Raw genomic sequence first — 26,111 nt, 5'->3', positions numbered from 1 at the left:
GTGTCTTTTGGGGCCCTGGGCAGCCCTGCCTGCAGGTGAGGTGTAAAAAACAGTCAATACAATATTTTAAAGTTTTAAATGACCTTTTGCATTCAGCTCTTGTATATGGGATATATCCATAAGAGCACAGCTGTCCGCTCCTCAGCAGAGTTGGGGAAGCCGGGGTGTCGCACCCCTGCAACTGGAGGGATGAGGCCGCTCCTGAGCAGGGTGGAAGGAGCAACGAGCTGCGTCCGACCTCAGCATCTCCCACCGCAGGTGAGACGGGGCTGCGCGGCTCGGTGCCGCAGGGACGGACGGAGGAGGGTTCAGCTGGCTTGGATCGGCAATTTGGGATGAAATAACCCCTCAAACACGCAGAGGTACAACCCAAAACGTGCAGCGATGGCCGGTACCAGCCGCGGTTCCTCTGGCTGCCGGCGGTGCCTCCCGCGCCGGTCCCGGGCAGGGGAAGGGGCTCGGTCAGGACACGGCGAGACCCAGAGTGGGGCTGGTGGCACCGTGGGCATCTCCCACGCAGCCCCGGGGGCACCTGGGGTGCAGGGGGTGCTGCGTGTCCCCTGCTCGGGGGGAGCCCGCCCTGCCGGGGGTGCGGGGATGCACGGGCTGCCATCACCCCCAGACCCCCAGCACCCCGAGCCCCGCCGGGCAGCGAGACCGAGAGCCCTCGCGCCGCCCCGCTCCCCCCCGCTCCCCGTGCCGCCCCGCTCCCCCCGCCGCCCCGCTCCCCCCGCCGCCCCGCTCCCCCCCGCTCCCCCCCGCTCCCCCCGCCGCCCCGCTCCCCCCGCCGCCCCGCTCCCCCCGCCGCCCCGCTCCCCCCGCCGCCGTTTCGGGCCGGGCAGCGCGGCTCCGCTGACGCGGTGTCTGCGGCCGGCGCACACGCTTCGCTTTTTTGTTTCTTTAATTTACTTCATGAACTTTTTTCCTTCTTTCCCTTTCCCCTCCCTCTCCTCACCGTCCCTGCTCCTCCTCCTCCCCCCCGTCTCCCTCCTCCCCGCCCGCCCCCTCCGCCGTCCCCCGGCCCCGGAGCAGCGAGGCCCCGAGCGGAGCGGAGCGGGGCAGCGCCGGGCATGGGGCGCGGTTCGGCGGGACCGCGGCCCCTCCGCGCCCCCCTGCGCACCCCCCTCTGCTGCCTCCTCGGCCTCCAGCTGCTGCTCGGCGCTGCGCATCCAGGTGGGACCCCCATCGTCCCGGCCCCGCTTTCCTCTGACACCCCCCTTCTTCTGAGCCCCCTCCCTCCAGGACCCCCCCTCCCTGCCCGCTTCCCGCTTTTAATTCTTTCTGGGGGGAGGGGGATGCAAGCAGCCCGGGGGGGGAGGGAGCCCCCCCAGCCCGGCTCCGCGGGGCGCTGCCCGGGGGGGGTGGGGGCACCGCCGCGCTCTGGCTCGGTTCGCAGCGCTCCGGTTTGTTTCCTCCCAGGATGTTTTATTCGTTTCCATCGCGGTTTGTTTCACTCCATCCTCCGCCGCTCGCCCTTCGTTCCGCCGCCGTTTGTTTTCACCCCGTTTCGCCGCCTTTTCTCTCGCTCTGATTTTTTTTAGTTCAAGTCCCCGCGCCGCCCGGCCACGCAGCGTCTGGCCGCCCGGCGGAAACGCGCCCGCGCCCGCGGGGGGGCTGGGGGGCGCCGGCCCGCACTGCCCCGCACTGCCCCGCGCCCGCGCTCCGGCCTTTTGTCTCCCCGGAGAGGGCAGTGGCGGAGGGGGGGAGGTCGGGAACGGGCCGAACTGTGTTGTTGGTTCCCTCCCTCTCCCATCCTTGACCCCCCCCCGCAGCCGCCGTGTTGATCCCGCGGGATCGGGACCCGAGTGGGTATTTGCAGACTTGGTGGTGCTTGGTTTTTTGGCTTTTTTTGTTTGGTAACTTCTCTCTATAAAGTCAATGGGTTGTATTATTTTTGTTTAAACCTTCTGAAGACACCGTGTGCCGGACGCCCGAGGCCCCTCGGAGCAGCCCTGGAACTGCTGCTTGAGACACGTTTTGCCCCAGGACAGTCGAGCACAGAAGCAAGGAACTGCTTTTACTGCTTCCTTGGATTCACTTGGCCCTATTGAGAAAACATTATTTTGTTTAAAAAAGAGCAAAATCGGCTACTCTTGCCTGAACAATAACAACCCTTGGCCTATTTTATTAGAGTACGTTCAGCAAATCCAAAGCAGATTTGGCAGTGGCAGCATGGGAGGGCACCGTTCCCCCTGCTTCCCTCTCCCCCGCAGCCCCAGGGCTCAGCATCGCCGCGGTTGCTGGTGCTGTGCGGTGCCATCGATGCCGTTGGGTGATGGTTCCGTGCCAGGCGAGGGGTCCAGCCCCGGAGTGGAGGGGCAAGGCTGGGAGGAACCCCTTGTCTAAGAGGCAGCAAAAGGAGGCGATGGCGAAGGAGACCCCACAGCCCGGGGTGTCCAGGAGGGCGGTGCTGGAGTTTGCCGCTGGTTGGAAACATCCCAGCTGAACCCGCAACATTCCGCAGCCAAATTCCCGTTAAACCTGCCCATAATTTCCTTGAGGGCCGTGCATTCCTCCTCTTGCGGGTCTTAAGGGGGGTTATGTGACTTCAGCGGGGCTCAGCTACCTGTAAGTACCGATTCTGGCTGTTTTGCCCTGAAGAATGTTGATGGGATCCAGGTCTGGCGAGTCCCCCTCGCTGGAGGACAGAGGCACCTCTGTCCCGGCGGTTTGCGGTGGCAGCCGACCCTGCGCCGGGGCGGGCGAGGAACAAGGCGGCTTTGAGCCGTCTCCAGCCCGCGGTGCTGAGCCCTCCCGCTGAGCATCCCGCTGCATCCGTTTGCATCCAGGGGCTGCAAACACTCTCAGTTCTTCCTCCTCCATCCCCAACTTTTCACTGTTGTCCCCAGCACGGAGAGTGGACGCGGTGGCACCAAAGAAGGTGCCACATCTGAGGTCCCCCGGTGCCAGGCTGGCTTTGCAGCTGGGAAAGGCTCCTCGCTGGGATTTTGGGGTTGGGGTGGGTTAGTCCCTTGAGCGAGTGCTCTTTGCAAGGATGCTCCTGGTGGGGCCCGGGGGGCTGGCCTGGCGGATGGCATTGCTTTCCCTGGGGAGCCAACGCTTCCTCGAGGGGCTCGTGCCAAATCTCCGCAGCATTGCGCAAACACCCACGTGTCCGCCTTGGGGAAACTGAGGCAGCAGCTCCTGCAGGCGGGGTGACGTCCCCGTGTCAGCGCAGGGACGTGGCCCTGCTGATGTTTCGGATCAGCTTCTCCACCCGCCCGGTACCCGACACCGGGACCCGCGGGCAGGAGCTGCCGCCTCGGCTTTGCGGCGAGGGGGGGTGGCGAATGGGACCTGGGGAAGAATTTACAGCCTGTTAAACAAACAGCAGCCTTTGCGTGAAGCTCCCTCCCCGTTTTCCTCTTTGCAATGGAAACAGCTTGTTGCAGAGCAAACGCAGCTCCGAGAAGTTATAGCTCGACCTTCTTTGGATGATTTGGGAGCGGAGGTGTCGGCTTTGCCGCTGAAGGCCCGGCGGCTCCGCGCCTGGCAGGGAGTGGGGACACAGGACCTCGCGGCCCCGGCGGCCGGACGGGGACGAGACGGCGGGGAGAGGGACGGCCGCTTGCGCAAGAATGGCGAGAATGAGAGCAGAAGAGATTTCGCCTTCAGCGCAGAGCTGCCCCTTCCCGCAGAGCCACCAGCGCGGGGTGCTGGCCCGGCGATGTTCCCCGTGGGAAGGTGCTGGCGCAGAAGGTGCTTTCAGGCGTGAGGTGATGGTTAAAGCCACGGTGCAGGTTTCTCTCTCCCTCTTGGTTTCTGGCTGGATTTCGCACCTCTCCTGGCAGGGCAGTTGCGCGCCGCTGCCTTCCCTCTTCCCAACAGGTTTTCCAGGGAAAGCGTTTTACCCTTGACTTGACTCAAAGCAAATGGCTGCCGAGCTGGTGTGACTGCGGAGCGCTCAGCCGTCTTTTCCAGCCGATGAACCCGCGGGGGGGGCTGTGGCTGCGGTGCCCACGTCGGGGCTCTGCCGGGGACCCGGCGCCGCTCCCCGGTGCATCGCGCCCCGCGCGCATCTGTCCATCCCGCCCGGCGGCTTCCTCACCGTGTCGTTTTAGCGATTTGTAAGAGCTCGTTCTTCACGTGCGGCCGAGGAGCAGGGTTTAATTAATTAGAGCTGTGCCAAGACTGCGGAGCATCGACATTTTTCTCATTCTTGAGATTGCTCGGAGCCCAAAAGAGACCCACACAGATGCTCCTTTTCTTAAAGGACCCATCTTTAATTAATTAAGGATTAGAAAATGATTAGTGGATCAACTTGCAGATTCTTGGGAGCACTCTTTAGCCCGGGAGCAAAGGTTTGGCTGTTTGCAGGGGACATGGGACGTTTTTCAAGCGCTATGGTCCCTGTGTCCCCATCCCGGTGAGAGCTCAGACCTGCCCTGCACCTTGTGCTGTTGCAGCAGGGACATAAATGTGACTTTCTGTGTAAAAGAACATGTTTGCAGGATGGTGCTGAGACCAGGGAAGGGGGGATCAGGCGCTCTGCTCTGCTTGGATCCAGACACGGTGACTTCGGGCTCGTCGGGGGCAGCCCCATTGACCCGGCCTTGCCCTTGGGGGCTGAGCGTGAGACGAGCGGAAGCACCCGCGGAGAAAAGCGTCGTGTTAAACATCATTTCAATTAAAAGATAAAACGCCATGGGACACTGAGGGCTGATCCTCGGTGTGCAGATGTGCTCGGTCTCGGTGGGGAAGGGGGATCCCCTGTCCTGAGCTACCGATGGTGCCGCTTAGCGTGTTAATAGTGGGGTCAGAGCCTGGAGCAGATCTGGAGGAAACCTGGGGAAATTTCCCTCCTTCCGCCGGTTTCAGGAGGACACTGGGGCTCCCGATCCTCGTCCCCGTCACAGCCGTGCGCGAGCCCCTCGAGCTGCCCGGGGACGAGCATCCCCCGTGGGAACGTTTCTTTCTCTGCATCCTGGGCAGAATGGAGTTCAATGTCGGCAGAGGGGCTGCAGTGCGGTGTGTGGAGCCCCTCCAGAGCCTTCCCGCGGCCGCAGACAGCGCTCGGGGTGCCTTCGTGTCACGGCCAAGTGAGGAGCTCGTCTCCTACAGCTCCCACCATATAAACAACAGCTCCTTTTTGCGCTGCTGGGTGAGCCAAGAGGAGTTTCTGGGCTCCGAGTGCAGGTCCTGATGCTTCACAGCCCCAGCCGGCTCATCAGGAGCTTTGCTTTCCTCCCTGTGACAAGAGATCTGCTCCTTATTCCCTGAGGTTTATTTAAAGCAAAAAACCAGCGATCGCCTCCTTTTGCTGCGGAGCTTGGCCTGGAGCAGCAGAGCTGCCCGTGGGTGAGTCGGGGCCCCAGGGACGTGCTGGGCCGGGGACCCCGCGGGACCGCGGCAGCGTCGCTCTTTTGGTGCAAACCGCTAATTTGGGGCACCGGGCGGTGTGTGCGTGGGCCGGCGTCTGCCGCCCGCTCTCCCGCCGCGGTGCTGGTGCCCTGCCCCGGGCCAGCAGCTCCCGGCGTGCCCCGAGGATGCTCCCACCGACTGCATTTCCTTCCCTTTTGTTTTTCTTGAATCTGAAGTTCCTCTTTAAGTGGTCGCACAGGGTTCAGCGATGCCCAGAAGCAGCGTGGGGAGGGCAGAGCAGCGGTGCTGCGGCTGCTGGCGTCCCCGCGCTCGGTGGCAGCAGCGGTGCCGCCGGGAGCTCCCACGGGTACAACCGCTGCTCCTCTTATCGCCACTTCCCTTCCCAGCCCTCGGAGGGACTCACAGGCTCCTTCCTCGGGCCAAAATTTGCTGTTCTCCTGACGGTGCTGGTTAACAGGTGTGCTTTCTCTCCACGGGGGCTGCAACCCCGAGGAGCCCCTGGCTCTCGGATGGAGCCCCGTTTGCTGCCGTGACGGCTGCGCCACGCTGGGCTTTGAGGATTCGCTGCCTTTGCAGGCTGGTTTGGAGCAAACCAGCTCCCCCAGTGTTTTCTGCAGCACAGAAACCTTAAGAATGGGCTCATTCCCATTTGAGTGACAAATGCAACAGGGCAGGGGGACATTTGTCCCCCTATTGGCCCTGCTTTGAGCACAGGGGCCATGGGCTGAGCTGCCCACGGGGTGCGGGGGCAGCCCGGAACCCTTAGCCTATCATTTCCCACCTCCAGCCCTTCTCTTTTTAGAGTAAAGTGATATTTTGTGCTTTTCCGGCCCCGTGGCCGGCTGCTGTCGCGTTGCCCAGGGCAGCGCAGCCGGTACGGCGCTGAGCACCCGACACCAGTCCTGGCACTGGCTCCAGGGCTCTTCCCGTGTGCTGGTAACTTTTCCTTGCAGCGCCAGGCTGGCAGATGAGCCGAGAGGCATCCCGGTGCTGACCCCTGCTGCCGGGAGCCACCGCGCTGCTCCGTGCAGCCGCTTTTGTGTATCTGGTGAAAAAGGGACAGCGTTTGGCTCCCGTGGCATCAGCCGGTGACCCAGAGAGGTCTCATCCTGTCCCAGTGCTGGTACTGGGGTCCAGCGGGTCGTGGCACTGGGGCTGCATCACCCCAGAGCTGCTTGCAGTCCCCGTCCCCGGTGCTGCTGGCGGGTTATTGCACCATCGCTGGATGCGGGAGGGGAGAGCGACGGGCTGGGCGATGCTGTGGCTGGTGCCAGAATGACGAGGGGGTTTTGGGGAGGGAGGAGCTGCTCTCCTGCTGTCCAGCTCAGGACCAAGCCAGCTCCAGCGGGGGAAACACCGGCACTGGTGTCAGGGACCGGAGTCTCAGGCAGCCAGAATCAGCCCCGCCTGAATTTTTGCTTATTTTTTCCACTTGCCATGATCTGAAAAATATTTGCTGAGAAATGAAACATTTCTTGCTCTAGTCGCTGCCTTTGTCTGTCGTGTGCACAGTCCGCTCCCCGGAGCAGACCGTGCAAACAGGCTTCACTTTTTATCTGAGGTCATGGCTGATGTCATCCCAGCTGGGGATCGGGCCTTTTACATCGCTCTTTGGAGCCCGGTCCACGCTGGAGGTCGAAACGCAATGGGGTGTCTGTCTTCCCCCATTTCTTTCTTCTTACAGAGCCAAGTCAGGGAGGTTTGCTGAGCTGGGACATTTGTTGCTCACTGTGCCGGGGCCGCCTGGAACGGGCGAGCTGGGCAGGGTGAGGTTGGGGAATAGGAAATGAAAACCTTTCCAGCCCGAAAAATCCACACAAAACCAAACCAAACCCAGGCTAAATATAGCAGAGCCCACGAGTTCACTTGGACTCGTGGTGGGGGAAGAATGGGTCCCTTTTAAAACAAGCAAAAAGGAAACCTTGACGGGGGTCCTGTTGTCGGTGTGTGCTGTGGGCAGCTTCTTTGCTGGGGTGTTGGGGCAAGAAGTGGCGGCTTTTTAGCTCGGAAAGGTGCTCCTAAAGAAAATAAAGTGTCTTTAGAAGTGACACGTCAGCTGGAGCAACATGTCCCAGTGTAACGGCCTGGCTTTACGGTTTGGACAGGTTTTGAGATGGATGCGCACCCTGGGGTGGCCGTGGGCGATGCTGGGGCTGTGGGACCGCTGCGGGGTCGGGCAGGAGCGTGGGACGCGCGTCAAGCGGGGTTGGGCTCAGCCCGTGTGCCCTGCACAGCTGCGCTGGCGCCGTGTCCGCTGCAGCGGTTCCCCGCGCTGCTCCCCGCGCCGGGGCCGGGATTTCGGAGGGTCCCGACGCGACGTTCCGCGCCAGCTGGGGCGCTGCGGCGGGGTCCGCGGCCGCGCACAGTGTTGTCCATCGCGCCGCGTTCACGCGATGAGAGACCTTCCCCCAGAGTTCTTGTTCACTCTGCAGTTTTTTTAGCAGGTCCCCAAATACACATAAAACGAGGAGTGCCTCTGTTTCCCTGCTGGTTGTGCTGGTTTTCTCCGCCCGGAGCAGATGGCCGGTGCTGAAGCTGTTGGCGTGGGCTCCGCCGGCACCGCCGTGGGGCTCGTTGCGATCCCTGGTGCTGCTGCAGCCAGGTGCTGCTGCTGGGAACTCCATTTTAAATGGATCTGATGACGCTCCCAGGGCAGCCAAGCTCTTTGCCCCAGCTCTGATGCCCAAAAGCCGCTTGCTGGTGCTTCACAGGGATGTCAGGAGGCTTCCGCCGGCTCTGGGTGCGGACACCCATCCACATAATTCATCCAGCTCTGGGTCCTCAGCACAGGACACACATGGACCTGCTGCAGAGGGGCCAGAGGAGCCACAGGAATGACCCGAGGCTGGAACAGCTCTGCTGGGGACAGGCTGAGAGTTGGGGTGTTCAGCTGAGAAGAGAAGCTCTGGGGAGACCTTAGTGCGGCCTTTCTGGACTTAAAAGGGGCTGAGAAGAAAAATGGGGACAGACTTTTGAGCAGGGCCTGCTGTGATAGGAGAAGAGGGAGATTCAGGCTGGACATGAGGCAGGAATTGTTGCCCTAAGGGTGGTGAGAGCCTGGCCCAGGTTCCCAGAGAGGTGGTGGATGAACCATCCCTGAGACACCCCAGGCCAGGCTGGACGGGGCTCTGAGCACCCTGAGCTGGTGACGCTGTCCCTGTCATGGCAGGGGGGGCACTGGGGAGCTGGGGAGGTCCCTCCAACCCAAACCATCCTGTGATTCTATGATCACTCTGCCTGGACAGACATCAGGGCAAACCCTGGAGTTATCTCTGCAGAGGTGCAGAGTCCCTGGTCTGCTGGGTGCTGTGCACAAGACTGCACCCCAAAACTTGCTGTGCATGGAAAGGGTGCCTGATGTTCAGGCAAGGCTGGGAGGAATGCATGCTACAACGCCAAATCCTCAGTGATGCTTTAACCGTTTCCCTCTGGTTTTTCCCCAGACTCTAAGTTCTTCCTCATCTACAACACGGGCCTGCAGGGCTGCCTGGAGACGAAGGACTCGCTGGTGCGACTGGCCAAGGGCTGCAACACCAGCACCCCGGCCCAGCAGTGGAAATGGGTCTCACGAAATCGCCTCTTCAACGTGGGGGCCATGCAGTGCCTGGGGGTGTCGTGGCACGGGGCCAACGCCACGGCGGGGCTGCACCCCTTGGCCACCTACGAGTGCGACCGCGAGTCCGTCAACATGCGCTGGAGCTGCCGCAGCCTCGGGGAGCAGCTCTCCCAGCATCTCGGCGCCCGCCCGGGCAATTCCTCCCTGGACAGGGGGGACCAGGCGCGTGGCTCGCAGTGGAGGACGTACGGCACCGAGGAGGACCTGTGCTCCGTGCCATACTCGGGTAATGCCTTGCTGGGCGTTAGTATCATCCCGTTACCCAAACCAGCCCTGAAATGTGAGCTGAGGCTGCGGTGCTGCAGTAGTTGGGTCTCAGAATCACGGAGTGGTTTGGGTTTAGGGACCCCTGCAGATCCCCAGCCCTGCTCACGCAGGGTCACAGAGCAGATCACACAGGATCCCAGGGGGTTTGAATGTCTCAGAGGAGACTCCACAGCCGCTCTGGGCAGCCTGGGCCAGACTCTGATGCCACAAAGGGAAGAAGTTTCTCTTCGTGTTCAGATGGAGCCTCCTGTGTTTCAGTCTGTGCCCATTGCGCCTCATCCTGGTGCTGGGCACCACTGAACAGAGTCTGGTCCATCCTCTGCCACCCACCCTGAGATATTGATCATTGATCAGACCCCTCTCAGCTCCTCTCCTGCAGCGGAGCAGCCCCGCTCTCAGCCGTTCCCCAGAAGGACACAGCCTCCAGCCAGGGCTGCTCTTTTCCCGCAGAGATCTACACCATCCAGGGCAACTCTCACGGGAAGCCCTGCACCATCCCCTTCAAGTACGATAACCAGTGGTTTCACGAGTGCACCAGCACGGGGCGGGAGGACGGTCACCTCTGGTGTGCCACCACCCAGGACTACGGCAAGGACGAGCGGTGGGGCTTCTGCCCCATAAAGAGTAAGTTGGGGTGACTGAATCCCATGGGGAAAAGCAGGAGCTCTGTGTCCATCCCTCCTGGGGCTTCCCTGCCTCTCCCCTTCCCTCCTGAATTGTCTCTGGTGCTAGGCATGTGCCATTGGGTCTTCATCATGCAAAATAATGAAACAAATGGGTTTTGACTGGTGCGGGAGCAGGGAGAGCTGCACCCTGCCCTTGCTCCGTGCCCTGCTGTGCTGGTCCAGCACGGTTTATTGGGCTTTGCTGGGTCATTGGAGCGTTCTGGGGCTGCGCTGGGTGCTCACCCTCCTCGGCCCTGCAGGCAACGACTGCGAGACCTTCTGGGACAAGGACCATCTCACCAACAGCTGCTACCAGTTCAACTTCCAGTCGACGCTGTCGTGGCGGGAGGCCTGGAACAGCTGCGAGCAGCAAGGGGCCAACCTGCTGAGCATCACCGAGATCCACGAGCAGACCTACATCAACGGTGAGATGGCGGCAGCCGGGCTGTGTCCCCGTTCCGCCCGACTAGGCAGGGCTGGTGGCACCATGGCCACTGCTGTGCCAGCTGCCCGCTCGGGGTGGCTCGTCTGGGGATGGGGACAGGCTGGGGTTGGGTAGGGAGCGGGGGGACTGATCCTGCCCCTCTGGTGCTGTCCCAGGGCTGCTGACGGGGTACAGCTCCACACTCTGGATTGGGCTCAACGACCTGGACATCAATGGCGGCTGGCAGTGGTCAGACAACTCCCCCCTCAAGTACCTCAACTGGGAGAGCGGTGAGATGAGTGGGTCACGGAGGTGGTGGGGGACTGGAGAACAGCCTGTGACCACCGGAGGTGGCAGGGGAGGTGGCCTGGGCTGCCACAGGCTGTCCCCTCGCTGCCTGGGGACAGAGAGCCTCATGGAGTTGTGGAGCGGCCTGGGATGTCTGTGGAGCTGGAGTGGGGACGCCGGGTGCTGGAAGGGGAATTGTCCCTCTGCAAAGCCTCAGTGGCCCTGTGGGTAACCTGGGTTCAGCTTCCTTGTTTGGAGGGTCGTTGTGTCCCAGCTTGGTGGCCGAGGAGCGGTGCCCAACCACAGGCACCCATCTGTGAGCCTGGGGAGCTCAGGGGGCACGTGCACCCGTTGTGAGGATTGCTCTGCTTACGCCCGGTGCTGTCACCCAGAGGTGCTCATGGGGACAGTGATGCCTCAGAGGAGGTTTGGGGACAGGTGGGAGCAGGTTGGGTCTGGTACTCTGACCCTCCAACTGCCATTGACGTTTCTAGGTAAAACAGCGATGCTCCAGGTTCTTGTGCGTTGAGGCACAATAAACAATCCTGGGCATGCAGGGCTGGGTCTTCGTCATGCAAAGTTACAGCACAAATAGGTTTTGAGTGGGTGGGAGCAGGGAGAGCTGCTCCCTCGCTCCGTGCCCTGGCAGCGTGGGCAGCTCTGCCCCAGCTCCTCAGCAGCGTGTCCCCCCCGTCCCGCTTTCCAGACCAGCCCGACAACCCCAGCGAGGAGAACTGTGGGGTGATCCGCACCGAGTCGTCTGGGGGGTGGCAGAACCGCGACTGCGGCATCGCCCTCCCCTACGTCTGCAAGAAGAAGCCCAACGCCACCACCGACCCCTTCCTGACAGGTGAGCGGGGGTGAGCGGCATGGGGGTGGGCATCCCTGTACCCCGGGTGGGTGGGCTCCCGTCCCAGCACGCCCAGGGGATGCTGAAGGTGCTTGTGGTGTCCCCAGCCTGTGCGGAGCAGTGCTTGAGCTCCCTGGGGTTGCTTGGGTCTGGACAAGGTCCTGCACAAAGGGCATCCCCTGGGAAGCGCTTGGGGCAGTCACAGGTTGGGCGGTGGGGTGGAATCAGAGGAGCAGGAGGTCCCGTGATCCCCAGCGCGGTCAGTCTGCTCTGCTATGGTTCCTCTGCAAAAAAGAGGGGTTTTGTTCTGTCTCCGGACGTGTAAAGCCACCGCTGCCCACACCTTGCACGTTAGATTTTGGCCGTAGTCTTCCCGCCGTTGCTTTGGCTTGGTCTGCTGAGCGTCCCATGAGACCGCGGTGCCCTCCATGCCAAGGAGGGGTTGGCGAGCAGGACAGGAGCCCTCAGGCTGCCCCGTGTCCTGCCAGACTCGTGGTCGGAGGTGAAGGTGGACTGCGAGCCCAGCTGGCAGCCCTTCCAGTCCAACTGCTACCGCCTGGTGGGAGAGAAGAAGAGCTGGCAGGAGGCAAAGAAGACCTGTCTGCGGAGCGGGGGGGATCTGGTCAGCATCCACACCCTCTCCGAGCTGGAGTTCGTCACCAAGCAGGTCAAGCAAGGTGAGCAAGAGCCAGCTGTGCCCGCAGCACCCTTCCCGTCCCATTTTGGGGTCTGCAGAGAGGTTGTTTCTGTGCAATGGAGGCTGAGAAGTTGAACGGATTCATGTGAAGGGAGTGGAGAGCCCAGGCTGGGGGATGATGTGTTGCTTGGAGGAGCCTTTGCCTGGGGCGCATCCTCCATCCTGCAGATGGAAAAGCTGTCCCGGGAGCCCGCAGGGCTGAGGAAGGAGCGCACAGCTGCAGCGGGAATGGCGCTGGTCCCGCCTGGCCAGCGTAGGCAAATAAAGTCCTGCTGGGCTTGCTGGAGGAGGCTGCGCCTCCTGCTGCTGCATCCGCTGGGGCACGAGAGTCCCCTGCTGCAGGTGACGTGAAGGGGCAACACCTGCACATGGCCTCCCATGGCTCTTTCTCCATTCTGGCTTCACCCGGGTGTCACCGGGCTGACGTTTCCCACGTTGGGATGTGCCGGAGCTGGGAGCAAACTGGGGAAGTTCTTCAGCCCAGGCAATCACACGGTGGGACAGGGGGCACCCGTGCCACTGTCCCCAGGACCCCGCGTGTGCCGCCTCTCCTCGCAGTCACCCTTGGGTCGGGTTTTGCTGTTCCCATGCAAATGCAGCCCTTCCGGCCAAATGATGGACTCCCGCGAGGCTGCAGCCCGTCCCTGCTCCGCAGGGGAAGAGTCTGGCAGCAGAACTTCCCGAGGGGACGTGAGGGAACCCAGATGGCGGTGGGGACCAGGGAGGCTGGGCTGAAGGGAGTTAATAATGAGAAAGGGTGGGGGGGCATCCCGGCGCTCCCAGTCAGGGATGGGAGGGAATGGTTAAAAACCAGCAGCTCACCGGAGCTGAGCCTGTGGGTCCGAACTCACCGTCTGCTGCTGCCGGCACCTTTGTGAACAGTGCTGGGCAACGTCTGGGGTTCGGGGCTGAGCCCTGCAGCGGTTATTTTGCAGAGCTGTGGTCCCTTCATGGGGGTCATGTCATGGGGAGGGTTCTGCAAGATTTCAGCCAGGCAGAGGGAATTTCACCCCTGCCCTGTCCCAGCAGACGTGGAGGAGCTCTGGATTGGCCTCAACGACCTCAAGCTGCAGATGAACTTCGAGTGGTCGGATGGGACGCCCGTCAGGTTCACGTACTGGCACCCCTTCGAGCCCAACAACTTCCGTGACAGCCTGGAAGACTGTGTGACCATCTGGGGACCGGTGAGAGCCCAGGGTTCATCCTGCACCCCCCAGGGTGCTGCAGCACCTGGGACAGGCTGCCCGGAGAGGTGGTGGATGAACCACCCCTGAGACACCCCAGGCCAGGCTGGACGGGGCTCTGAGCACCCTGGGCTGGTGACGATGTCCCTGTCATGGCAGGGGGGGCACTGGGGAGCTGGGGAGGTCCTTCAACACAAACTGTTCTGTGATTGTGTGATCCCCATGGCTGGGGAAGGGACACCTCAGGGAGCATCTCCGGTTTGGTTGAACACGGCTCATCCTGGCTGTTGGGATGTGTGGGATGCAGCACAACATCCTTGGGGATTTAATGTAGAGAAGGAAAGTCTGTGGAGCCAAGGTGGGGATGGATGGGCTGGGAAATCCCCCAGGCTGTCAGATGAGGCTCAGTCCTGCTTTTCTCCCCACTGTGCAGGAAGGGAGGTGGAATGACAGCCCGTGCAACCAGACCCTGCCCTCCATCTGCAAAAAGCCGGGCCGGGTGAGCCAGGAGAAGGAGGAGGACGACCATGGGTGCCGAAAGGTGAGGGGGCCCGGGCGGGCGGTGGCTCTGGCTGCTCCGCAGCTCTGCCTGGTGCTCGGGGCTTTGAGTCGCAGGGGTTCTCTCCACAAAACCATTTCCGGGAGCCCCAACGAGCAGCGCCGGCAGAGCATCACGCGGCTCCTGACCCCTCGCTCCTTCAGCTGCATGAGGCCGCGGGAGGAAATGGGGACAAACCCCGTCTCCATGGCCCAGGCTCCCGCCTTGGGCTGGCTGGGATGCCAGCAGGGATGTATGTGATTTTTTGCCTCCCTGGCCAGTGTTTGTGCCCGAAGCTGCAGCGAAGCCGCTCAGCGCGGAGCGCCGTGGGACGGGGGCGGCTGCCAAAGCCGCGGAGCATGGCGGGACGGGGGCGGCCGCCAAAGCCGCTCAGCGCGGAGCGCGGCGGGACGGGGGCGGCCGTCGGCCCCGCCAGCGCAGGCTGCGTTCTCTGCGCAGGGTGCGGGGGCTCTGGGGACACAGCTGCCGCGCCGGCGGGCTCTCAGCCGGGCCGCGCTCTGCCCCGCTTTCCCCGCCGTCGGGCCGGGCTGAGCCCGCCCTGTTCCCACGCTCGCCGGGAGGTCGTTTTTGTGCCTCTCTGCAAAGCCCGCCAGCCTGGCATCGCCACCGCCCCGAACGTCTCCCGGCATTTCAGAGCGAGCCAGGACTGCTCGTGTTCGGAGTAGCAAGCAGCCCCTCGGGACCACCCCCCAGAGGTGCTGCTGCACTCCTCAGGTTCTCACCCCATCACAGCAGAGACACTGGGCCGGATTTGGGGGCTGCCCGCTGCAGAAGCCCCTGTGTCAGTAGGTGCTGGGGACGAAGCGCTCGGTGGCAACATGCCGCTGCCACCCATCTGTCTGCGTGTCCCCATGGTCCCCACGCAGACTGAACTCCCTCCTGCCTCTCCAGCCACAGTCTTGCCCTGGCCCGTGGTGCCCAGCAGAGAGATGCCCCTGCTGCGAAACAAACTGGGAGTGATAAATGAACCGAGAAAAGGCCTCTTCCCATCCTTCCTCCCTTTCTCCCCTCCCACCCCATCTTGCTCTTCCATCACATGCATGTCCCCTCTCGTGGATGTGTCCCCGTGTCCCTCTCTGTGCCACCAGCACCGGGGCCGCCCCGCTGCCTGCTCCGGCAGCAAACTGCCGCTATTGTGTGTCCGGCCCCGGAGAGGCTCCAACATCAACAAGGCGGGGGATTAAAGCAGCCTGCGGTGGGACTCACTCTGGATTCGGCCCCGCGGGGTATAGAGCAGGATTGCGTGTCCCCCCATGTCCCGGCTGGGGCTGGACGCCGGCAGGGACAGACGTTTCCCAGCTTTGAAGCCGCCTGGTGTTTGTTTTCCTGGCAGCCGTGTCCTCTGGGGCCGGGGCTTGGTGGAGCTCAAAGCTGAGCTGGGTCAGGCTGGGGGCTGGAGACCTCCCGGGGGAAGCGGAGGTGGTGGCAGGGGACATGGGACATGGGACATTGCCGTCACCCCCGGGTTTGCTCCCGTCCTGCGGGGTGAGCGGAGGCAGACGTCCCTGTCACCCGTCGCAGGGCTGGAAGTGGCACAGCCCCTCCTGCTTCTGGCTGGGCGAGGACCGCGTCCCCTACAGCGACGCCCGCAAGACGTGCTCCGACTACGGCTCTACGCTGGTCACCATCACCAACAGGTCAGTGCCGCGCCGCTGCGGTCGGTTTGCCCCAAAATGAGCCCCCGCAAGGTGGGGTGTGACCCGCCAGCTGGGCTTTGCACACAAGGGCTGGAGCGTCGTGGGCTGCTTGGCATAGAATCATTGTAGAATCAGAGAATGGTTGGGGTTGAAGGGACCTTCCCAGCTCTCCCAGTGCCACCCCTGCAGTGCCACCCCTGCAGTGCCACCCAGCAGAGCTGTTCCAGCCTCGGGTCGTTCCCGGGGCTCCTCTGGCCCCCTGCAGCAGGTCCATGTGCGTCCGGTGCTGAGACGCAGAGCTGGACCAGCACATCGCCGCTCTCGCCATCCCTGCAGGTTCGAGCAGGCGTACGTCAGCAGCCTCATCTATGGCTGGGACGGGGAGTATTTTTGGACGGCGCTGCAGGACATCAACGAGACGGGCGCGTTCCGCTGGCTGAGCGGCGACGAGGTGATGTACACCCACTGGAACCGCGACCAGCCCGGTAAGGGGGGGCCGTGGGTGGGATGGGGACGTCCCCTCCACGCAGGGCGGGTGCTGGCTGTGCCACCCGCCGCGGTCCGACCCTAAGGCTGCTGTCCCCCCGCTCCCGTGAGCGCTCCAGGTTACAACAAGGGCGGGTGCGTGGCCCTGGCCACCGGCAGCTCCATGGGGCTGTGGGAGGTGAAGAACTGCAGCACCTTCAGGGCCAAGTACATCTGCCGGCAGAACCTGGGCACGCCGGTGAACCCCGAGCTGCCCGGGCCGCCCCCCACGCCTAGCCTGACCGCCGCCTGCCCCCCGGGCTGGAGCTCCGACCCCAAGCTCCGGCACTGCTACAAGGTAAGGGCTGCCTGGGGGGTTCCTGCACCTCCCCACTGGTGCGGGGAGGTTGAAGCTGTTGTCCCAAAAACCTGGTGTGCATACACATGAGAGATTTTTATTTACAGAGACGAGATGTTTATTTTCAGAGCTGCGCGAGTCTGGCTGCTGGAGTAACGCCAGCACACCAGCAAGAAGAGTAAAAGGCATGAGACTAAATGTGATTACTGCTCATGGCAGTCCTAAAGAGCCAGTTGGTTACACTTCTGCATATCGCATTACGTCGTCCTTTTAGCGCATAATGAACAACGTTCAGCTAAAGGACCCTTTGTCCAACAGTTAGATGTGTTAAAGTGAGACTCAATTGTGCGGCTTCCAAGTGTCTAAAGCCGCAAGGCCAGTAGTGTCTGTAGTTCGCGATGAGGTGTTTTGCAGGTCACTCTTGTCTTTGTTTTCTGAGCAGACCGACATAAAGCTGAAGGGATTTACGGGTCTTTAGGCGGATGCGTTGGGCCGGGTGGCGCAGCGTGTCCCGGGCGGGCGGGGGGGACGCTGCGCTGCCCTCCCCGGCGCTGAGCCCACTCCTCCCTGCCCAGGTGTTCAACTCGGAGAAGCTGCAGGAGAAGAAGCCGTGGGTGGCGGCGCAGGAGTTCTGCCGCGAGCTGGGCGCCCAGCTGCTCAGCCTGGGCAGCTACGAGGAGGAGCATTTCGTCGCCAACACCCTCAATAAGATTTTTGGGTGAGTGGCTGGCGGTGCTGGTGCGTGTCCCGCTGCCCGAGGGTGCTTGGAGCACACCTGCGCTCCTTCCCGTGCGCCAACACTTGTGTTTGGGACATGGATGTGCTCTCTGAGCACGGACTTACATGCAGAAGGTGCATGAGTTGGTGTGGCTACAATGAGAAGCAGAGGAAATTCAGTGTGATTTGGGGATGGAGCTTGATTTAAAACCGGTTCAGCCCTGCGCCGATGTGCCTGGTATTGGAGCTGCTGTCCTTGGGTGTTGTGGGGACAGCAGGCTTTGAAAGACAGAACCCAGCAGATTATAAATATGTATTTCTATACCAATAAAAAGCTGCTGTTTTGGTGGGGGGTGTGCTCTCCACAGGGAGTCGGAGCCGGAGCTCCATGAGCAGCACTGGTTCTGGATCGGTCTGAACCGGCGGGACCCCACGGGCGACCGGAGCTGGAAGTGGAGCGACGGGCTGGGGGTGAGACTGGGGGGATTCCGGCAAGATCTGGGGTGCAGGGCGGGCCTGATGCGGTGCTGCTGGAAGTGCCCAACAACGCCTGTCTCTCTCGACCCCCAGTTTTTCTACCACAACTTTGACCGCAGTAACTACGACGACGACGACATCCGGACGTGCGCGGTGCTGGACCTGGCCTCCCTGCAGTGGATGCCGATGCAGTGCGAAGCCCAGCTGGACTGGATCTGCAAACTGCCCAAAGGTGCCTGGCAAAGAGACCCCCAAACCCTCAGCTTTGAATGGCCTGGCACAGGACGGGCTGTGGAGCGGGTACAGGGGCACCCGCTGTCGCCTAAGGCTGTGCTTTTATAGAATACCAGGTCGGAAGGGACCCCAAGGATCATCTGGTCCAACTTGTCTTGGCAAAAGCCCAGTCTAGGCAAGCTGGCCCAGCTGCATCTTAAAAGTGTCCAGTGGTAGGGAATCCGTCACTTCCCTGGGGAGATTATTCCAATGAAATTAATAGTGAAAAATGTCCTTATGGGAGGATGAGTCCTAATTCAGGGGTTGGGGGAGGTGGGGGAGGTGCTGCCCGTCTTGGGGGGATTCAGGAGGGCATCTCGCCCTTGGAGCCCACGGGTGGTTTCCGGGCGAGCATGAGCAGAGCGTCCCAGCCCTGCGTCCCTCTGACCGCCGCTCCTTGCCCTTTCGCCAGGTGCTGACGTGAAGGAGCCAGAGATCACCACCCAAGGTGCGTTGGCCACGGTGTGGATCATCCTCTCCAGGCGTCTGTCACCTTATCACACGCATGAGCAAGGCACCGTCCCTGCGGGGTGTCCCTGCAGTGCTGCCCAGGGGGATGGATCCTGTGTAGGGTTGTAAGAGCCCAGGTGTCCTCCTGCCCCTTGCTGCAGGGACTGGGCAGCGTCAGGACCCTCAGATGTGGGAGAGGGGCAAAAGCAAAGCAACCTAACCCGTGGGGACCTGAGGGACAGAGTGGCAGATGCCGGTGGCTGCAGCAGGAGGTGGCACAAGCCTGGCGTGACACCGGTCCTGCCTGCAGGTAGCAAAGAGTGGGTGAAGTACCAGGAGGCCGAGTACAAGTTCTTCGAGCACCACTCGACGTGGGTGCAGGCCCAGCGCATCTGCACCTGGTTCCAGGCGCACCTGGCGTCGGTGCACGGCGAGGCCGAGCTGCGCTTCCTGGGACAGAACCTGCAGAAGGTACCGGGGGACGGGACCTGCCCTGGTTGCTCCTCCCATCCTTTGCTGAGGGGACATTACCTGGGGACAACTGCCCTTTCTGTGCTTAAAAGAGGCTGATAAGAAAGATGGGGACAGACTTTTGAGCAGGGCCTGTTGCAATAGGACAAGGGGTGATGGTTTTAAACTAAAGGAGGGAGATTGAGGCTGGACATGAGGCAGGAATTGCTGCCCTGAGGGTGGTGAGAGCCTGGCCCAGGTTCCCAGAGAGGGGGTGGATGAACCATCCCTGAGACACCCCAGGCCAGGCTGGACGGGCTCTGAGCACCCTGAGCTGGTGACGATGTCCCTGTCATGGCAGGGGGAACTGAGGGAGCTTTAAGGTCCCTTCAACCCACACCATTCCATGATTCCATGATGATTCTAACTGGGCTCTCCTGGGATCGAGATGGGGGGTGGTGGCAGGTCCCATGCCTGGGTGTGGGTTTGGGGCTCAGAAGGGTGATGCTTTTTGCTGCGGTGCAAGCTGGGGGGCTGCCGGTGCCCGCAGTGGCCCTGGCTGTCCCCAAGGACACCCGGTCCCCGCGGGGCACTGAGGGTCCCTCCGGGCGTGCAGTTCTCCAGGGGCCAGGAGCAGCACTGGTGGATCGGGCTCCACACCTACGAGAACGACGGGAGGTTCAAGTAAGTCGGACACAGAGTCACCGCGTCCCTGTGTGTCCCTGTGCCACTGGCCCCAGCTCTCAGAGCACTGTGGCTCAGCACCTACATCTTGGGTCTCATTCTGGGGTGCTGCGATGGAGGTTTCTCACCCAAGAGAGGGCAGTGCTGCTCCCAGTTAGGGCGTAACTGGTCCCGTTTGCCATGTCACTTGCTCCACCGGTGCCTTTCGCAGGTGGTCCGACGGGTCCCTCCTCAACTTCGTCTCCTGGGCGCCGGGCAAGCCCCGGCCCATCTCCAAGGACAAGAAGTGCGTGTACATGACGGCCAGCAGAGGTGAGGGGCTGGACCTGGCCGTGCTGGGGGGTGAGACACTCTGGCCCCACGGCGACACGGGGGTCACGCCTGGCCTGTCCCTCCCCGCAGAGGACTGGGGGGACCAGAAGTGCCTGACGGCGCTGCCCTACATCTGCAAGCGGAGCAACGGGACGGCCGCCAAGCCTTCGCCCCCACCGCTGCCCGCTCCTGTGAGCGGGGGCTGTCCCCGCGGATGGGTGCCCTTCCTCAGCAAGGTGCGGCAGGACAGGGAGGGGACAGTCCCCTCCTGACACCCCAGGGTGGAGAGGGACCTGTGCAAGGGTTTGGGGGAAGTTCTGGGGGGGGCATGTATAGGGATTGCTGGGAGGGCTGTGCTGTGGGGTGGGGGTGTGGGAGGGGTTGGGGGGTACGTGGGCGTGAGGGTGCAAAAGGGAGAAGGACCCGTGGGGTAGATTGGGGCTGCAGAGGGTGGGTGACTGGGGAAGGTGTGGGGCTCGGGCTGGGGGGCTGGTTGCACCCCTGGACCATCCCTTGCCCCCACCCATGCAGTGTTTCAGCTTCAATGGCCATGACAAAGCTGAGATAGTGAAGTGGCCTGAGGCGAAGCAGGCGTGCGAGAGCCAGGGTGCTGTCCTGGCCACCATCGCCAGCCCCCTGGAGCAGGGTATGTCCCCCCGTCCCCACCAGCCCCTTTGGCCCTGGGACCTGCCAGGGCTGGCGACCCCAGCACCTCGCCCATCCCTCTCAGCTTTCATCACGTCCATGCTGCCCAACATCTCCTTCGACCTCTGGATCGGGCTCCACGATGTGCAGAGGGAGTTCCGCTGGGTGGAGGGCGAGCCGCTGCGGCACGCGAGCTGGGCGCCCGGGGAGCCCTCGGGCTGCAGCGCCCCCGGCCCCCGCGACAGACCGGTGAGTGGCACCCCCCGAGCCTCCCCCAGCGCTGTGTCCCGCCATGAGGATCGTAGGGTCATGAGTCATTTAGGTTGGAAAAGCCCCTCAAGATTGAGTCCAACCATTACCCCAACCCCAGCACTGCCCCATGTCCTGAGAACCTCATGTCCGTCTGTCCAGCCCCCCAGGGCTGGTGACTCCAGCACTGCCCTGGGCAGCCTGTTCAATGCCCCACAGCCCTTTGGGGAAGAAATTGTTCCCACATCCAACCTCACCCTCCCCTGGGCAACTTGAGGCCGTTTCCTCTGCTCCTGGCGCTTGTTCCTGGGGAGCAGAGCCCGACCCCCCTGGCTCCAAGCTCCTTTCAGGCAGTTCAGAGATCAGAAGGTCTCCCCTCAGCTCCTGTTCTCCCATCACGCTTGTGCTCCAGCCCCTTCCCCAGAGTGCCAGGGGCATCTCCGAATGCAGAGCAGGATCTGGCCCTGTGAGGTCCTTGGGGTGGGGGTGTCCATGGGGCTGGGGTGACAATGCTGAGGGCTGTGGTGACCTTGTGTCTTGGCTGTGCAGACCAACTGTGTGGTGGTGTGGCACGGCTCGCCCCCCCTTTTCACGGGGCGCTGGGACGACCGGAGCTGCCTGGAGGAGAAGCACGGCTACATCTGCCAGCGGAGCATAGGTACGGGGGGACAGCGGGGACAGCCCCGATCTCTGCTCACTGGGGACCTGTCACCACCGCCCTGGTGCCCCATGCTGTGGTGGGGCTGTGGTCGGGGAGCTCGGGGTGATGGGTGCACCTTGGAGGGTCAGTCCTGGGGACGTGGCCTCTCCACCCCCCCTGGTTGCACCGCAGTGTCCCCAGGTGCCCCGTGTACGCCCAGGGACACCTCAGCTGGGGGGGGTGGATGAAGGGGTGAGCCCCTGGGATGCGGGAGTGTCCTCCGTGCCCTCTGACCATGTCTCTTTGCTCCCCCAGACCCGTCCCTGAGCCCCGCGCGGACGCCGTACCCCCCCTCGCCCACCGGCACCCTCTTTTACCACAACAGCACTTACCGCATCCTGCAGAAACCCCTCAGGTGGCACGAGGCCCTGCTGCTCTGCGAGACCCTCAACGCCACCCTGGCCACCATCGCTGACCCCTACAGCCAGGCGTTCCTCACCCAGGCCGTCAGCAGCCTGCGGGCTCCGCTCTGGATCGGCTTGGCCAACGACGAGGTGAGGGAGGGGAACAGGCAGCCGAGGTGGGGGGTCCCCAGGGGTCACGGCAGCCCCCCAGCTTCTCCTCGCCTTGGTTCTGCAGGGAGGCCGGAGCTACTCGTGGCTGACGGAGGAGAACGTGTTCTACACCAACTGGCAGGACGGGGAGCCCCAGCAGGTCGCCGGCTGCTCCTACATGGACGCGGACGGGAGCTGGCGCACGGCCGGCTGCGACACCAAGCTGCAGGGCGGCATCTGCCAGCTGCGAGCAGGTGCCTGTCGGGGGAGATGGGGGACACGGGGTGGACCGGGTTGGGGAGCAACAAGGGTTGGAGATAGCATCCCACCGGGGACGTTGTGCACCTCTGTGTGCATCCCTCCCGGGCTGGGTGCTCCAATATGCTGTGGGACCCCCACGCCCTGTGCCCCCCCAAGCACCCCCAATGCACCGTGTGCCCCCCAGGTGCCGCCCGCCCGCACAAGTGGAGCTACAGCGGCAGCTGTCCCAAATCGCTGGAGGACTCGTCCTGGATCCCTTTCCGGGATCACTGCTACACCTTCCACATGGAGATCACCCTGGGGCAGAAGGACGCCATGAGGAGGTGCCAGAAAGGTACAGGGGGGCTGTGGTGGCAGAGGGGGGTGACATCCCAGGATGGGGTCCCCAGGATGCCTGTGGGTACAGCAGAGCACCCATGTCCCTGTCCCTGTGCCCATGTCCAGCGGTCAGCTCCTGTTATGTGTTGGAGTTCCCCAACTACTACATGGTTCGTGGGTGGTTCCTCAGCTTTGTCCTCTTGGGCACTGCTGCTCTTTAGCTCCATCCTGCGAGCTCTGGGCTCTTCCCTGATGCTCTTTCCTCTGCAGTCGGTGGCACGGTGTTGTCCATCCAGGATGAGATGGAGAACGTCTTCGTGTGGGAGCACCTCCAGGCGTACGAGGGCCCGTCCAAGGGCGCCTGGCTGGGCATGAGCTTCAACCCCAAAGGTACAACGAGAGGAACAAGGTTTTACCCCCTTGGGTAACACCATAAATTCCCAGCAGGTCTGCGGTGGTGGCAGCAGCGTGGGGCTTATGCCATGGTGTGACCAGGAGCCTCAGGCCATGCTGGACGTGCCATATGTGTCCTCCTCTGGCTTGGTGGGGTGGGAGTGATGGTATTCACACCCAGAGCCTCCTCCAAGGCACTGGGGCCTGTAGGTTCAGGAAGGTGCCCTGCAGCCCCTGGTCCTTTCCATCTCCCCATGGCCCCATCACACCCGCTCATGGCCCCATCACACCTTCTCGTCACCTCATCGCACCTTCCTGTGCTTTCAAAAGTGGGGCAGAGCTGGGGTGTCCCCTTCAGCCTCTCCAGACCTAATTCTTCCATTTCCCAGGTGGCACCTTGGTGTGGCACGACAACACTGCTGTCAACTACTCCAACTGGGGCCAGCACGACACGGGGCCCAGCATGCTCAGCCAGAACAGCTGCTACTGGATCCAGAGCAGCAACGGCGTGTGGCGCCTGGGCTCCTGCACCAACGTCACCATGGGGGTCATCTGCAAGATCCCCCGAGGTAGGGGCTCCCCTGTGGTGCCTGGGTTGATATGGGGTGAGCTGGTGGTCCGTGCAGGCAGCATCGGCCACATGTGTTGGGCAGTTCAGGTGTAAGGGGGTTGTAGGGGCCGGTGTTGGGGTCTGCAGGTCCCCACTGGGCTCAGCGGTGCTCGGGTGGGCTGTGCATGCCTCGGTGACCGGGTCAGCACCGGTGGTGCCGGCGCTGGGAAGAGGGGAGGGTGCGGTGGCTGCGCGCTCACCTGTCTGTGTTGCTGTTGCAGTGGAGGAGAGCAGCTTTTCCAGGGCAGGTGAGTGCCATCGTCAGCCTGGGCACAGCACTGGGACTGGGAAGTGGCGCTGGGGGAGCGAGGTTTAGCCCAGCTTGTATCAATAACCAGGGAAATGGCGTTTGTGGGTGGGAAATCCCATCCGCGGGTGGCTTTGGCCCTGGGTTCGGACTCCCCGGCAGCAGGAACCATCTGTCCATGGAGGAGTGTGTCTGGCCAGTGTTTTGCTGGGCTGTCTTGCCCTTGCCCACACTGCCTGGCCACATCTGCTGGTGGGACCCCAAAGATCCAGCCCAGGCAGCTGCCAGATGTTCACGCACATCAGGAGCAACCCAAAGAGGCTGCCTGGCCCCCGGCGCTCTGCCACGGGCAGGATGTCCCCAGCCACCAAAGCAGCCTCCAGTCCTGTCCTGCTCTGACCCAGCCAAAAGACTCAGCCATCATGTTCTTAGGGACATGGGGCAGTGCTAGTGCTGGGTTAACAGTTGGACTCGATGATCTTGAGGGTCTCTTCCAACTAAAACGATTCTATGATCCTGCCCAAGAGCCCCCATCCGGCTGGACACCCACCAGCCCAAGCCCCTCTTTGCAGGATAAGCTGCTGGGACACATGAGGCTGCCTTTCACCCGCCTTTCCCCCTCCCCGCAGCTCTGCCGGAGAACACGACGGCCATCGCGGTGGTGGTGCTGTCGACGCTGGCGCTGTGCGCCATGCTGGGCATCGCCGTCTACCTGTACAAGCGTCGGCGGAGCGCGGAGCGAGGAGCCTTCGAGAGCGCCCGCTACAGCCGCACCACCTCCAACCCCAGTGAATCCGCCGAGAAGAACATCCTGGTGTCGGACATGGAGATGAACGAGCAGCAGGACTAACGGCAGGGGGGACGCTGGGGACGGGGACCTGGGGAGGGGGGAGGACGGGGAGCATCACGCGCGCTACCCCCGCAGCGCACGGGGCAGGGGGGACCAGGACCAGTGTGGCAGGGCAGAGAGAGGGGCTGGGGTCGGGGTTGGGGTCGAGCGGAGGGAGCTGGGGTTCCTCCTGCCCCATGGGTCGCTGTCGCCATCTCCATCTCCGGGCTCGTCCCCGGCTGCCGGGAGTTCTCCTGCAGCAGCCGTGGAGGCGGTTTCAGGGCTAAAAAGTTTTGAGGAAAGTTGCTCCCACTGGTTCAAGAGCTTTATGATGGTGCGAACAGGCTCCACAACACCTTCCCCTTGGGTGGTGGGCGTGCAGGGCCCCACGACGGGCTTGTTACCCCCAGGAGCCGAGCTGGTGGCCAAGAAGACATCCTCCTGGGCAAGAGGTCTCTAAAGCCGATCTACCTCCTCTCCACACAGCAGCGAGGGCCCTGCCAGCCCCCCAGTCCCCTCCAGCTCTCCCCCTCCTTGGCATGGTCCCCCACCTCCGGCAGAAAGCAGCGGAGCTGCCGTTGCAGCGACCCGAGCACGGTTCCCCCCAGCATCAGCGCTGGGACCCCCTCTCCTCCCTGGCGCATCCCCAGGGCTGCATCCAGCCCCGGCGGGGCCGCGCTGCTCCCCGCTTTCCGTTACTTTGGTGTGTGTGTCCCCCAAATAACTGCACGTGATGGCACCGGAGCAAACCGCTGGCCAGGCCCCTCTCTGGCGGGAGCCCCCCGGCACCGTGGGCTCCACCGGAGGAGCTCGGTGCCGCAGCCAGAGGTGCTGCCAGGGCCACCATCTGTCCCTTGCCGGGCAGGGACAGCGGGGCTGGGGTCACTCGCTGCTGGGTGCCGCATTCGGGCCAGGAGGACGAGCATCAGGGCCGCAGGGTGGGGAGCGATTTGGAAGCTTTGGTGGTTACTTTGAAAGTTTGGTGGTTCTTGTTTTGATTTGTTCTGGTTTTTCAAGGAAACGATAGCTTTTTTTGCTATACTGTATTGAGTGCGTGCTGAATATATACGTTCTTTCACACAGCTAGCTGGGGTGTTTCTGGTTGCTGTTTTACGTGTAGAGGAGGAGGAAGGCAGCGCAGGGCTAAGCCTGGCTTTAGACCTGTGCACGAAGGAGCGGGGCGCCCAAGGCGGAGCTTTTCTCCTCCGTCCCGGTGCTGGGGTGACAGAGGATGCCGGGAGACAGCAAGAGACATTCGGGCCCCAAGGGGGGTTCCCTGCTGGGAATGGGACCCAAAGAGCCCCCAGACCTCTGAAGTGGGGTGGCACAGCCCCTACCAGGGACACTGCGTTTAGTCCTCTGCCTCCAAGGCTCGAGTTGGGTTTTTATTTTCATTGTGACGACGAGAACTAGCTAATTTTTGTTACTCTCTCCTTTTTGACACCTGTGTGGATTTTAAAATCTGTTGATTTCACTTAAGCTGGACATTAAGTGTTTAAGAAACTGTTGGGGGGTGGGACGAGGGAACACGGGATCGTTGGGGTTTTGTTTTCTTCTTGGCAATGTCCAAAAGCCGCCACGACGTTTCAGGGTGAGCGAGAATCTGGAGCACACAGAGCTGCCCCGGCTCCGTTTCTCTCTCTTTGGCTGCCTCTGTATTTTCTTTCCTG

The 26,111-nt window shown here is 62.6% G+C and overlaps 1 protein-coding gene across 1 annotated transcript; it reads left to right on the top strand.

Moving 5' to 3' along the window:
* Window positions 1–1,070: 1,070 nt before the first annotated feature.
* On the top strand, window positions 1,071–24,462 carry MRC2 (mannose receptor C-type 2; the record flags this gene model as incomplete). The annotated part of the gene is made up of 30 exons (XM_080360067.1): window positions 1,071–1,173; window positions 8,766–9,164; window positions 9,656–9,829; window positions 10,131–10,295; window positions 10,471–10,584; window positions 11,289–11,432; window positions 11,921–12,109; window positions 13,159–13,313; window positions 13,747–13,854; window positions 15,394–15,509; window positions 15,846–15,994; window positions 16,115–16,332; window positions 16,908–17,050; window positions 17,418–17,520; window positions 17,620–17,758; window positions 18,212–18,247; window positions 18,560–18,720; window positions 19,316–19,383; window positions 19,595–19,695; window positions 19,786–19,931; window positions 20,227–20,341; window positions 20,426–20,589; window positions 21,139–21,247; window positions 21,545–21,783; window positions 21,869–22,037; window positions 22,229–22,378; window positions 22,633–22,752; window positions 23,145–23,324; window positions 23,587–23,613; window positions 24,242–24,462. The coding sequence occupies 30 exons, from the start codon at window positions 1,071–1,073 to the stop codon at window positions 24,460–24,462; spliced, it is 4,425 nt and encodes a 1,474-aa protein (XP_080216193.1).
* Between the last annotated feature and the right edge of the window lie 1,649 nt (window positions 24,463–26,111).

This window comes from Nesoenas mayeri (genome assembly GCF_963082525.1).
Source record: "Nesoenas mayeri genome assembly, chromosome: 26".
NCBI classification, from domain to species: Eukaryota; Metazoa; Chordata; class Aves; order Columbiformes; family Columbidae; genus Nesoenas; species Nesoenas mayeri.
This window is presented reverse-complemented; position numbering and strand designations above follow the sequence as displayed.